We start from the raw sequence: 14646 nt of genomic DNA on the forward strand, positions 1-14646 counted from the left end.
ATAATAAAAAATGTTTTACCATAGGATTAGAAATAGGCGCACATCTAGAAATGTTCTAGGAGCCCCATAAGAGGCATGAAGGGGAACGTTACCCACAGAATGCTGTTCTATTTGGGGAAAAGGTTTAAGCCACGTCCAAGATGTCCATTCACAAATGTGCCGAAGCTGAGATGCTATATAAGATTTTAAATCGGGAACCCCCAACCCCCTAATTCTTTGCGACACATAAGGACCACCCTAGCCACTTTTGGGTGACGCCCATGCCAAACAAACTGCAACAATAATCTTTGTCAGCCCCCTAAAACCGAACAGCTAAGAAAAATAGGGAGAGATTTATTTATTTATTGCATTTGTACCCCACATTTTCCCACCTCTTTGCAAGCTCAATGTAGCTTACAATAGTCATGAATAGTGAAAATATATTAGAAAATAGACATTTAGTGTTGCAGAAGGATCTTGGGCAACATGATAATGATAAGACATGATAGTAGTATAACAAGCAAAAATTGTAAGACAGTTCTGAATATATGTGGAGAAGTGTATATTCACGTTGTTTGATCCTTGTGGTATGCCTTGTTAAACAGATGGGTCTTCAGTAGTTTGCGGAAGTTCTTTAATTCGTAAATCGTTTTTAAGTTGTGCGGCAATGCGTTCCATAGCTGTGTGCTCAAGTAGGTAAAGTTTGATGCGTGCGTTAGTTTGTATTTCAGACCTTTGCAGTTAGGGAAGTGCAGATTCAGGAATGTGCGGGATGATCTTTTGGCATTCCTGGGTGGTAAGTCTACCAGGTCTGACATGTAGGCTGGTGAATCTCCGTGAATGATTTTGTGAACTAGGGAGCACACCTTGAACATGATGCATTCTTTAAGTGGGAGCCAGTGAAGATTGAAATAAATATAAAAATCACAGTATAATATTCATTTTAAGGATAGCAACCAGCAGTATAACATTCATTTTAAGCCTAGGATAACTACAAATCCCACCCAGGAGTAGGGCCCTCTATTCCGAGCTCTTAAATTTACTTTTATTTGATTCACTAATGGGATATAATTAGCAGCAAATAAACAATCTATATCTGGCGCAACTATCACACCTAAATACTTCAAGCACTTGGATAACCATCGAAAGAGAAAGGCAACCTTTAAGTGATCCACAAGCGCAACATCTAACATTAAATTCAGAGCTTCAGTTTTGTCCATGTCAGCCGTAAAACCAGAAACACATCCATTGCTCTTCTGAACCACTACAGGAAAGGATATAAAAGGGTAAGTCAGTAAAAGTATCACATCATCAGCAATAACGACATTTTCTGCTCTTCAGACCCTATCAGTATCCCCTGGATATCTGACAAGTCTCCAATTCGCTGTGCGAAAGGTTCCATTTCAAGTGCAAAGAGTAAAGGCGACAGGGAACATCCCTGTCTAGTCCCATGACCCAACGGAAATGTAGAACTATACTGCCCATTAATTTTAAGACAAGCTAGTGGATTCTTATAAAAAGCGTTAATCCAAGAACAAAAACCCTCTCCTACCCCAAATTTATGCAAGGTAGCAAACATGAATGGCCAATGTATCCGGTCAAATGCCTTTTCAGCATTCACCACAAGAAGAGGAGCCGGGGAACTTCTGTTGTCTAGCCACCCAGGTTAAATGTAGAATCCTTTTAACATTATCTACGGTCTGCTGCCCCGATACAAATCCAGCTTGATTATGATGGATCACTTCAGGCAACCATGCCACCAATCTGTAAGTCAACAATTTGGCCAGGATTTTTAAATGGACATTAATTAAAGAAATTGGTCGATACAAACCACAGACCGTGGGGTCCTTACCTGGCTTACATAAAATGGTGATACCCGCAGTACTGCTCTGTTCAGCAATGGCTCCACCCTCCTTTAACAGATTAAAATATTTCACAACACTGGGATAAGCTCAAGTTTATAAGTTTTATAAAACATATTAGTGAAGCAATCTAATCCCGGGGATTTGCCCGATGGTAAAGATTTAATGACCTGCTCCAATTCATGGGAAGAGATCTCAGCATCTAAGCTCTCACCACTGCCTCTGGAAGCTTAAGTAAATCTACGTCTGCCAAATAGTCCTTAATATCCTCCTCTCTAATTGACGAATCAGTAGCATATAACTGCTGGTAAAAGTCCTGAAACCTAGCTTATATCTGCAGCTCCTTATATAATAAATCCCCATTGCCTGTTTTAATGAGCAAAATTTGACTCTAGATCTGATGTTTATGAAGTCTTCTGGCCAACCAATGCCCAGATTTATCATTATGCTCATAATGAGTTTGTTGAAAGCATTTTAATTTAAATTCTATATCTGCAAGCCGCAGGATATATAGATCCCTCCTGAGAGAATCTATAAGTTTGCTATCTGCCTGTCACATCCACTGTTGATACGGATATTCAGCTTGCTCTAACTGAGAAACCAGGGCAGTCTCTTGTGCAACGCTCTCCCTTTTTCTCCGGGCACCCCATTTAATCATAACGCCCCTTTTATCACTGCTGTTAACCCTTCCCATACAGCAGACATCCTGACTTCTCCAGTATCATTAAATTTGCAATACTGGACAATTTTCCATTGAACCTCCCCCTGGATCTCTACATCCCATTAACAAGCTCTCATTAAGTCTCCAAGATGTGCCCCAACCAGAGCCTGTCCCCAGATAAAAATCACACCATATCGGCCCATGGTCAAACCACATTGGAGACCCAATACCTCCTCCTCCTACGCCCTGTAACCACATATTGTCCCCTGATAACAAATCAATTCTCACATAGCTATCAAGGACTGCTGAATAAAAAGAAAACGGTTTCTCTATAGGAAATCTAGTTTTCCAAAATTCAACTAAGCCAAAGTCCCGCAGAATACGAGAATAGGCTCTGGGGATCTCGGAATTTGTCATACTCCCTTTAACTGGTAAACGATCCAAATGCCTAGACTGCACAAAATTAAAATCCCCCCCCCCCCCCCCCCCACCACCACCATAAGAACAGTTCCATAAACTTTTTCCTGCAATAAAGCGAAGATACTTACCTGTAGCAGGTATTCTCCGAGGACAGCAGGCTGATTGTTCTCACTGATGGGTCGGCGTCCACGGCGGCCCAGGAACGGAGATTTTTCCACCAAAAATCAAAACAAACTTTATGACAGCTTCCGGAGCGCGAGACAGACGTACTGCGCATGCGCAGCCATCTTCCCGCCCGCGCGCATCCATTCCCGCTTCAGTTATATCAAAAAGCAAATAAAGAACAACAACAACTCCAAAGACGAGGTGGGCGGGTTGGTGAGAACAATCAGCCTGCTGTCCTCAGAGAATACCTGCTACAGGTATGTATCTTCGCTTTCTCCGAGGACAAGCAGGCTGCTTGTTCTCACTGATGGGGTACCCCTAGCCCCCAGGCTCACTCAAAACAACAAAAGAAGGTCAATTGGGCCTCGCAACGGCGAGGACATAACAGAGATTGACCTACAAAGAAACAGCTGAGAGAGTAGCCTGGAACAGAATAAAAATGGGCCTAGGGGGTGGAGTTGGATTCTAAACCCTGAACAGGTTCTGCAGCACCGACTGCCCAAACCGACTGTCGCGTCAGGTATCCTGCTGGAGGCAGTAGTGAGATGTGAATGTGTGGATTGATGACCACGTCGCAGCCTTACAAATATCTTCTATAGTGGCTGACTTCAAGTGAGCCACTGACGCTGCCATTGCTCTAACACTATGAGCCGTGACATGACCCTCAAGAGTCAGCCCAGCTTGGGCATAAGTGAAGGAAATGCAATCTGCTAGCCAATTGGAAATGGTGCGTTTCCCGACAGCAACTCCCCTTCTGTCGGGATCGAAAGAAACAAACATTTGGGCAGACTGTCTGAATGGGCTTGTCCGCTCCACATAGAAGGCCAATGCTCTCTTGCAGTCCAATGTGTGCAACTAACATTCAGCAGGGCGGGTATGAGGACGGGGAAAGAATGTTGGCAAGACAATTGACTGGTTCAGATGGAACTCCGACACCACCTTCGGCAAGAACTTAGGGTGCGTGCGGAGGACTACTCTGATATGATGAAATTTAGTATAGGGAGCATAGGCTACCAAGGCTTGCAGCTCACTGATTCTATGAGCTGAAGTAACAGCCAACAAGAAAATGACCTTCCAGGTCAAGTACTTCAGATGGCAGGAATCCAGTGGCTCAAAAGGAGGTTTCATCAGCTGGGTGAGAACGACATTGAAATCCCATGACACTGGTGGAGGTTTGACGGGCGCTTTGACAAAAGCAAACCTCTCATGAAGCGAACAACTAAAGGCTGTCCAGAGATAGGCTTACTCTCTACACGATAATGGAAAGCACTAATCACACTAAGATGAACCCTTACGTAGTTGGTCTTGAGACCAGACTATGATAAGCGTAGAAGGTATTCAAGCAGGGTCTGTGTAGGACAAGAGCGAGGATCTAGGGCCTTGCTGTCACACCAGACGGCAAACCTCCGCCATAGAAAAGAGTAACACTTCTTTGTAGAATCTTCCCTGGAAGCAAGCAAGACTCATGAGACACCCTCAGAAAGACCCAAGGAAGCGAAGTCTACGCTCTCAACATCCAGGCCGTGAGAGCCAGGGACTGGAGGTTGGGATGCAGAAGTGCCCCCTCGTTCTGAGTGATGAGGGTTGGAAAACACTCCAGTCTCCACGGTTCTTCGGAGGACAACTCCAGAAGAAGAGGGAACCAAATCTGACGCGGCCAAAAGGGCGCAATCAGAATCATGGTTCCGCGGTCTTGCTTGAGTTTCAGCAAAGTCTTCCCCACCAAAGGTATGGGAGAATATGCGTACAGAAGGCCCGTACCCCAATGAAGGAGAAAGGCATCTGACGCTAGCCTGTCGTGGGCCTGAAGTCTGGAACAGAACTGAGGGAGCTTGTGATTGAGCTGAGTGGCAAAAAGATCCAACGAGGGGGTGCCCCACTCTTGGAAGATCTTGCGTATGACACCCGAGTTGAGCGACCACTAGTGAGGTTGCATTTTCCTGCTCAATCTGTCGGTCAGACTGTTGTTTACACCTGCCAGATACGTGGCTTGGAGAAGCATGCCGTACTGGCATGCCCAAAGCCACATCTGGACGGCTTCCCGACACAGGGGGCGAGATCCGGTGCCCACCTGCTTGTTGACATAATACATGGCAACCTGGTTGTCTGTCTGAATTTGAATAATTCGATTGGACAGCCGATCTCTGAAAGTCTTCAGAACGTTCCAGATCGCTCGCAGCTCCAGGAGATTGATCTGAAGACCTGATTCCTGGAGGGACCAAGCTCCCTGAGTGTGGAGTCCATCTACATGCGCTCCCCACCCCAGGAGAGATGCATCCGTGGTCAGCACTTTTTGAGGCTGAGGAATCTGGAAGGGACGTCCCAGGGTCAAATTGGATCGAATTGTCCACCACTGAAGGGAATTGTGAAAATTGGTGGATAGCTGGATCACATCCTCTAGACTCCTCGCAGCTTGATACCACTGGGAAGCTAGGGTCCATTGAGCAGATCTCATGTGCAGGCGTGCCATGGGCGTCACATGAACTGTGGAGGCCATATGGCCTAGAAGTCTCAACATCTGCTGAGCCGTGATCTGCTGAGATGCCCTGGCCATGGAAACGAGAGACAGAAGGTTATCTGCTTTCATCTCGGGAAGATAGGCCCTAGCCGTCTGAGAGTCCAGCAGAGCTCCTATGAATTCTAGTTGTTGAACAGGAAGAAGGTGGGACTTTGGGTAATTGATGACAAACCCTAGTAGCTCCAAGAGTCGAACAGTCATTTGCATGGACTGTAGAGCTCCTGCCTCTGAGGTTTTCTTCACCAGCCAATCGTCGAGATAAGGAAACACATGCACTCCCAGTCTGCGTAGCGACACTGCAACCACTGCGAGGCATTTTGTAAACACCCTGGGCGCGGAGGAAAGCCCAAAGGGCAGCACACAATACTGAAAGTATTGGAATGTGAGTGTAAGCATCCTTTAAGTCCAGAGAGCATAGCCAATCGTTTTTCTGAATCATGGGAAAAAGGGGGCCCAGGGAAACCATCCTGAACTTTTCTCTGACCAGATATTTGTTCAGGGCCCTTAGGTCTAGGATGGGACGCATCACCCCTGTTTTCTTTTGCACAAGGAAGTACCTGGAAGGTGGATTGTACCTAAGCTTATTGTAAGCATAGGGAGCATTCCTCCTTCCCCAGAAAAATGTCTACCTGTTGAGGTAGATGCTGAAGGCGTCCGGTGGGAGAGTTTGTCAAAGGCGGTTTCCCGCTGGTGGAGCTGCTCTACCACCTGCTCGACCTTCTCACCAAAAATATTATCCCCCCGGCAAGGAACATCCGCAAGCCGCTGCTGGGTCTAATTATCCAGGTCAGAGGCACGCAGCCATGAGAGTCTGCGTATCACTATACCTTGAGCAGCGGATCAGGATGCAACATCAAAAGAGTCGTAAGCACCCCTGGACAGGAATTTATGACACGCCTTCAGCTGCCTGACCACCTCCTGAAAAGGCCTGGAGTGCTCCGGAGGGAGCTTATCCACCAAGTACGCCAGTTGCTTAACATTGTTCCACATGTGGATGCTTGTGTAGAGCTGGTAGGACTGAATTTTGGACACGAGCATAGAGGACTGGTAGGCCTTCTCCCAAAAGAGTCTAAAGTCCTAGCTTCTTGCCCCGGGGGCGCCGAGGCGAAATCTCTAGTACTTCTGGCTCTCTTGAGAGCAGAATCCACAACCGCAGAGTCATAACTGCGACCTCATCAACTCAGGTTCTCCATGGATTTGATACTGGGAGTCCGCTTTCTTGGGGATGGTGGGATTAGTTAACGGTTTCATCCAATTCCTCAGCAATGTCTCCTTAAGGACATTATGCAGAGGAGCAGTGGATGACTCCTTAGGTGGCAACGGATAGACAAGGACCTCGAACATCTCGGTCCTGGGCTCATCCTCAGTTACCACAGGGAAGGGAATGCTCACAGACATTTCCCTGCCAAATGAGAAGGAGAGACTCTCCGGCGGAGAAAGCTTCCTCTCAGGTGAAAGAGTGGGATCAGAAGGAAGACCACAAGACTCCCCGGAAGAGAAATATCTGGGGTCTTCCCCTTCATCCCAGGAGGCATCCTCCTCGGTATCGGACAAGAATTCTCGAACTGCAGTCCGAAACTGGGCCCGTCTCGACGCCGAGGAACGATGTCCTCGATGGCGATGTCGAGAGGTTGACTCCCATGCCGGTGGCGACGAAGCTTCCTCCATCAACGCTGAGTCGACCTGGGTGGCAGCCAAGGCCGATGCCGCAAGCGGTACCGGCGTCGGAGACCTCACCACAGGCGCAGAGCCAGCCGCCTCTTCCATAGTCGGTACCGAAGGCGCAAGCACCCCCGGTACCAGAACAGAGCGCTGCAGCAACCCTTCCAGAAGGCCTGGAAGAATGGCTCTGATGCTCTCCTCCAGAGTCGCTGTTGAGGAAGGCTGGGATGCCGGTGCAGGAGTCGAAGTCAGAATCTGCGAAGGTCTGGGAGGCGGTACTGGGCTGTCCGGAGATCGACGCATCGACACCTCATATATGGAGGGGGAGCGCTCCTCTTGGCGTCGATGCTTTCTGGGTGCCGAATCCTTTGACGCCCCAGAGCTCCTAGTACTATGTCTCGAAGGAGACCGGTGCCGATGCTTCTTAGCCTTCGCTCGAAGCACGTCACCGGTACTCCTCGGTACCGATGAGGAGGACATGGAATCCACACGCCTCCTCGGGGTTGGGTCCGACAACTGTCGGTCCCGGTGGGCCTGCCCAGCAGGAGCCTTCGAGAAGGATGGAGACCCACTCGATGGCTCACTGCTCCTAGCTAAAGGTGAAGTTCGGACAGCCATTACTTGCGCTCCCGATGTCGATGCCATCCCTGGTGCCGATATCGACGACGACAACCTCGGTACCGATGTCGACGTCGAGGAATCAGTCGGAGCTCCGAAAAGATGATCCCGAAGAGCTCTTCTCGACGCCTGTGTCCGCTTTTTTAAACTCAGACACAACTTACAAGCGGCTGGGCGATGTTCGGGCCCAAGGCACTGGACACACCAGGAGTGCGGATCAGTGCTCGAGATAGACCGCTGGCACCGAGCACACTTCTTGAAGCCGCTGGGAGGCTTCGATGACATCAGTGGAAAAATTGCAGCAGCAAAATCAAACGGCTCGATCGTGCCAACAAAGGGCACAAAAAGGGAGAACCGCGGACGGGCGGCCAAAAAGGCCGCAACGGAAACCGAAAGAAAACTTACCAGAGCAAAAAACTAAGGAAAAAAGGGTTTTTTTTTTTTTTTTTAAACTGGAAACGAAAGAGGAAAAAAGCGGCAACCTAAACAAAAAGAAAGCGCTAAACGCGAACAAAGGGCGCCTACGTTTTTCCTGGGACCTACAGGAGAGAGACTGACACACAGCCACTCTCCACTGCGGAAAAGAAAAAACTGAGGCAGGAACGGACGCGCACGGGCGGGAAGATGGCCGCGCATGCGTGGTGCATCCGTTCCGCGCTCTACTGGCTGTCGCAAAGGTTTTGAAGATTTTGCTGGAAAATCTCCGTTCCTGGGACCACCATGGACACCGACCCCACATGTGAGAACAAGCAGCCTGCTTGTCCTCAGAGAATGTTTGTTGTCTAAGGCTGCAAACTTCCTTCTTATATCGCAGCACACTCTCAACCTATCATCCTGTCCTAGACTGGACTTTAGCTTCCCAACCCAATTGTTTCCAGATTCATGGAAGCGCTTCATATTAAACTACCAAAGATTTGCCAGGTTTAACAGATCAGGGTCAGACAGCAGCACAGGCCTCTCGATCTACTCGAGTTATCTCTACCCAAAAAGGGCACCTTCATCCCAGGATTCTGTAAGTTGTCCTCTTCTGATTCAGAACCACAGGCAGAACATTCTCTACTACCGCCTTCCATGGGACTTCGATGTCATTCTTATGTCTCTCATGAATCTGATCAAAGAATCCTCATCTCTCAAGAATTTAACCTAGAAAATACCTTCTCTAGCAGCGGTTACTTCAATTAAAGAATCAGAGAAAAATTTACACTCAATCCACTGCATCAACTTAAATCGATACCAAAGGAGGTCACACCTTTTTGAGTAAATGAAGAAATAGTACTGCCCAGGTTTCATACAAAACTATGAAGACATTCACATGAGAAGTCCCTCCACATTCTGGATGCAAATGGACTCTCACTTATCTTAAAAGAATAGAATCCATTAGAAAGCCTATGTAGCTGTTCCTCTTCAACCCCAGATTTGGCATTCTAGTAGCAAAACAGACCCTAGCTATTTGGCTAACCTCTTGTATTTATTTCTGGTATGAACTAGAGTCCCTCTAACTAGCAGAGTTGCTCGTTATCAAATTAGAGCCACTGAAATAACAGTAGCAATTTTGAAATTTGCTTTGCTAGACAGCACATGCAAAGCAGCTACTTGATCCTTGCATCATACTTTCACTTTACACTACTGCTTGGACCACTCCTTCAAAGATTGTGCATTTGATAAAACTGTACTGATCAACTTGTTTTTATTATCTATGCGATTCTCATCTCATTATCGGATCAGGCTGCTCTCACTGATCAGCCATAAAGATGAGCTGCCCTGAGATTGGGGGGGGGGGGGTGTCACTCACTTGTGTGCCTTATCAATCGAAGAACCAAAGTTTTTACCTATTAATATATGTTTTCCATAGATAGCGAGATTAATCACACAATCACTTACAGCTCCCCAAAGCCGTATTACTTTTTGAGCTATAGAACTGTGGGGACTAAGATGATGTTCAGAATTTTACACTAGTTCTGAGCTCTGGGAGAGCAAATTTAGCAATGTAAAACAACATCCTCCACTGTGAATCAAATTAATCCTGCGGTCTACAGAAAACACAGGTAAGCAACTGTGTTTTATATAAGGGAAAACTTGCCAAAGGGAAAAAAATGTTAAAGCAGAACTTTAAACCTTTGTTACTTCAAGTTACGCAGCATGTTTTGTTATAAGAAAAAACAAAAATGCATATGCTCTGTATTTATAATAAGAACAGATGGGAAAAAATGGTACTTACTTATCAGCTGAGCCTAAAACACTCCACTCAATAAGCTGATGATAATGGAACGCTGCCATTACAAAAGCTATCTCTGATCCAGACTAGGAAAAGACAAAAAAAAATATTTTCATGTAGGTAAATGTTACTCTTCCCACTTCATCTACTGAAATTCATAAGATTTTGCTAATGAACTGCACTACAGAGGTTTGAGCATATTATAACAAAGCATAGCAGTTTCCATCCAAAACACCTCTAGGACCACTTGAACATTTTACAAAAGAAGTTCTCTCAGAAAAAGCACCTTTCATTTTTGGTAAGGAACATATTTGAGATTTTGTAAACAGTTTTACTGCAGCAGGAACGAGCCACACAAAACTAGTGGATATGATGGAGAATTGCCTGACCTTACAGCTATCATATACATCCAAAGTGGCTACCATACAAACAGGGACAGATCAAGAGTGCTTTGGTTTCCTCTATTGTATTATCCTTTATTTGACCCTGGGCACCTGCTATAACCCATTACTTTTATTTATCTGGATTCTGCTCACACCTTTTTCAATAGTAGCTCAAGGTGAGTTACATTCAGGTATACTGGGTATTTCCCTGTCCCTGGAGGGCTCAAAATCTAAGTTTGTACCTGAGGCAATGGAGGATTAAGTGACTTGCCCAAGATCACAAGGAGCAGCAGCGGGAATTGAACAAGGCACTTCTGGATATCAAGACCAGCGCTCTAACCACTAGGCCACTCCTCCAGTAGCATACCAAGGGCAGGGCAGGGCAGTGAGGGCAATCTGTTTTGAAAGGGGAAAGGGTTCTTGACAGCAACAGCAGTCTTGTCATGTAGTTTTTTTTTCTTCTTGACGCAACCAGTACCATTCCTTTATATATTGTTTGGCTTTTGTTTCCCAAATTGCTCATTTATAGAATTTCTTGAGAACTGGGAAATTTGCCTTAGGGTGCATCCGTAGAATGAGCAGGATACAAATTCAAGCTAGGCATTCAATTAATCCCATGAGCATAAAAAAATCTGTTAATCACCTCATCTGAAATGAAGGAAGGCTAATAGTGTCATAATTTTAGAAACTGTTTAAGGGCTTCTCCAGGTCACTTTTAGGGTTACTAAACTGTACATGTGATGTACAACGCATGACTACCATCCCTAACCCTCACAATTATGCTTCTACTAGTAAAAAAAGGCCCGTTTCTGACACAAATGAAATGGGCGCTAGCAAGGTTTTCCTCGGAGTGTGTTTGTTTGAGAGAGTGAATGTGTGAGTGTGTGTGTGTATGTGTGACAGAGAGTGAGTGTGGGTGCGAGTGTGTCTGTGAGAGAGTGTGTGTGTGAGAGTGAGAGTGTGTGCGAGTGCGTATGTGAGCCACAATGAGTGTGAGAGTGTGTTTCACACAGATACAGTGTGTGTGAGAGAGTGTGTGTGTGTGTGAGACAGATATGAGAGAGTATGTGTGCGATACACAGACTCCCTGTGACAGCGAGAGTGTATGAGATCGAGAGAGTGTTTGAGAGTGACTGTGTGACACATAGAGAGTGAATGTGATACAGTGTGAGACAAAGAGTGTGTGGTAGACAGTGTATGAGAGTGAGACAGACACTGACTGTGAGAGAGAGAGATACCTCCCCCCTCCCTCTCTGTGGTCTGAGGACCCCCCTCCCCCCTCCCTCTCTGGTCCCCCTCCCCCCTCCTCTCAGGTCTCTGGACCCCTTCCCGTCTGGTCACAGGACCTCCCCTCTGGTCTCAGGACCCCCTCCCCCCTCCGGTGTCTGGACCCCCTCCCCTCTAGCCTCAGGACCCCCTCTGGTCTCAGGACCCCCCTCCCCCTCCGTGGTCTCAGGCCCCGTCCCTGCCACACTCACCGCCATGCCCCACCGAGGTCGTAGCCGCTCACCCCTCCACCCCCCCGAGGTCGCCGCAGCCACTGCCCCCCCTTCACCCCTCCCCCCAAGGTTGCCGCCGCTCCCCCCTCCGTCCGATGTCAGCTCAGCTGCCATTTCCAGCCACTGCTGCTTCTCCTGTTGAGCAGCAGCGGCCGTTACAAAAACAAAAACAAAATTAAACCTGCAAAAATGCTTTTAAAAAGGAAGAGGGGCACCGCAGGCAGCCATCGGCTGTCAGCTGTGCATCCGCTCCTCCTCTCACCTTTCACGTCACTGCCCCTGGAGTAGAACCCCGGAGGAGCGCAGCGATGTGAGAGGTGGAGCAGCTGCAGAGCTGACAGCCAATGCCTGATGGCTGCCTGCGGTGCCCCGCTTCCTTTTTAAAAGCATTTTTGCAGGTTTAAGTTGCTTTTTTTGTTTTTGTACCGGCCGCTGCTGCTGAACAGGAGAAGCAGCAGTGGCCGGAAATGGCAGCTGACGTCGGACGGAGGGGGGGAGCGGCGGCGACCTCGGGGGTGGGGGGTTGAGCAGTGGCTGCGGCAACCTTGGGTGGGGTAGAGGGGGAAAGCAGTGGCACCCTGGGGGGGGGGGGTGGAGGGGTGAGGGGGGTGACCTCGGGGGGGGGGGTGTGGCAAAGGGCTGAAACTGCTCCTCCAACGTTGGGAGTGCAAGATGAACGTTCAATGAAGCTGCCTGGGGCCGGGCCCGCACTGCTGTTGCTTGGGCTCTCTGGATGACGTCATCCAAGGCTTCAGTCCCAGGCACAGCCAATCAGAATGGAGGCATGGGCCCAGGCAGCTTCATGGAATGTTCATGGTGCAAATTATTATATAGGATAGGTGCCAAATCAACTATGTTACATCTCAGACTAAGAAGGACACCGCACAGCTAAATCAAATTCTGCCCATTTTTGTTTGGTTGGATAAGGTTAAAATGATTCCCAGTTCTTTTAAAAATGCACCTTGCATAGACTCAAAACTTCTCAGACACTAGTGGGCCCATTCTTCCTATTGTTACCTCTTTCTTAGACAGCAGGCACTTCAACAATGTTAAGAGCCATAACAGCAGGATCAAATGCTTTCTGGAGCTCTGTCAACTAGCATTACCATCAATAGCTGGATCATCCCTATGATCAAAATTATGCTGCAGTTTCTTCTTGGTAGGAATATTATACTCATGTTGATTACCTTGAATACATGGACAGTGGACTTTACCATTTTCTGGCTACAGTGCCATGTTAAACTAATTCATTAAAATGCTGCTGTCAAATTAATGAAAGTCATTCTGGACGCCTTCCCCTCTGTCAGAATGGGGCACAATTGTACTCAGGATCTGGTAAGCAACAAAAAATACTGAGAAGCGCCTTTATCAAAAGTCCCTCATACACTATGATCATGCTGGATTGATAGGGCTGCCTCTGCCAGACTGCCACTAAAATGAATAAGCAAATATTAAAGGCCATAAAATTCTTTAACTACTATCACCTGGAAATGTGTGGTAATGCTGCTGGTCACCAAAAGAAGTCAGCTTTGTCCTTTATTGAAAGTTTACATTATCCTAAAATGGACTGTGTCAGAAGCACCTCAGATATTCAATTTTGTGTTTAAAGGACCGGGTAGCCCAAGCTGCTGAACAATAGCTTCCAAAGAAGCAGGAATCTTGGAGGGATCTGGCTGGCCGTTGAAAATCTCAGCTTAAATCTGCGTAAGACTGAGTTGCTAGTATTGAACATTAACTCTGCAGCGACTCTTCCCATTCCTGTCAAGTTAAATGGTCATGCACTCAAGTTGTGCAATGATGTGCTATCAGGGCATTGTGAATGTCTTGCTGCTGCTATTTAAGCCTCAGTTGATGTCAGTAATAAAACTTCCATTTTATTAGTTAAAGATGTTGAGAGATTTGAAACTATCTGGGTGAAACAAACTTCCAAGTTGTGTTACATCAGTTTGCCGACTGAGTGCTGGGTTCGCTTTAAGATCCTCTGGTTGATTCTTAACACAGTTGAGCCAACAAATTCCATTACTTTCATCTGGGTCAATATGCCCTTATCAGCCAATGAAACACTTATATTCTCAGTATCAGCACTTGCCTGCGAGTCTTCTGAGTCTGGTTAAACTTGAAAGGACTAGGAATCAGGTGTTATCCTGTGCGGGTCCTAAATTATAGAATTTGCTTTCAACTGAACTAGAGGCCTGTTAGATATGGTGAATTTTAGGAGATATTTATTTATTTATTGCATTTGTATCCCACATTTTCCCACCTATTTGCAGGCTCAATGTGGCTTACATATTTTTGTTAGCATTGTCAAACCAGGATATCAGACACAGTTAGTATGGTGTAAAGATTAAGTAGGGAAAGAGAGAAGAAAGTAGGGCATGATTAGGGTAGGTATAGAAGGTGGGCTTTCATGATCCAAGATGGCGACGGTCAGAACAGCCTAAACAGACGCGCTCTGAATCTGTGGACAGCCTAATCTTGCGCGAGTTCCTTGCCCGTCTTCTGATGGGCAAGAGAAGAGGTAAAGTCCGGGAGGCTCCCCTTGTCCTGGGCGGAATGCCCCAACCGCGCCAGACAACGCTGGACCATTTTCGAGCTGGATCCGGCCCCGAGTTGACGTCGACTCCCTCTGCAGGAGCTGGCATTTCAACGCTAGACGGCAGTGTA

At 47.0% G+C, this 14646-nt stretch overlaps 1 protein-coding gene across 1 annotated transcript in view; it reads right to left on the bottom strand.

Moving 5' to 3' along the window:
* Nucleotides 1-14646, bottom strand: part of FBXO15 (F-box protein 15) — a 191982-nt gene that overhangs the window by 66817 nt on the left and 110519 nt on the right. The window contains 1 exon segment of the mRNA XM_030212777.1: nt 10104-10186. Coding sequence (XP_030068637.1) covers nt 10104-10186 — 83 coding nt within the window.

Source organism: Microcaecilia unicolor, chromosome 1 (genome assembly GCF_901765095.1).
Source record: "Microcaecilia unicolor chromosome 1, aMicUni1.1, whole genome shotgun sequence".
Taxonomy (NCBI): Eukaryota; Metazoa; Chordata; class Amphibia; order Gymnophiona; family Siphonopidae; genus Microcaecilia; species Microcaecilia unicolor.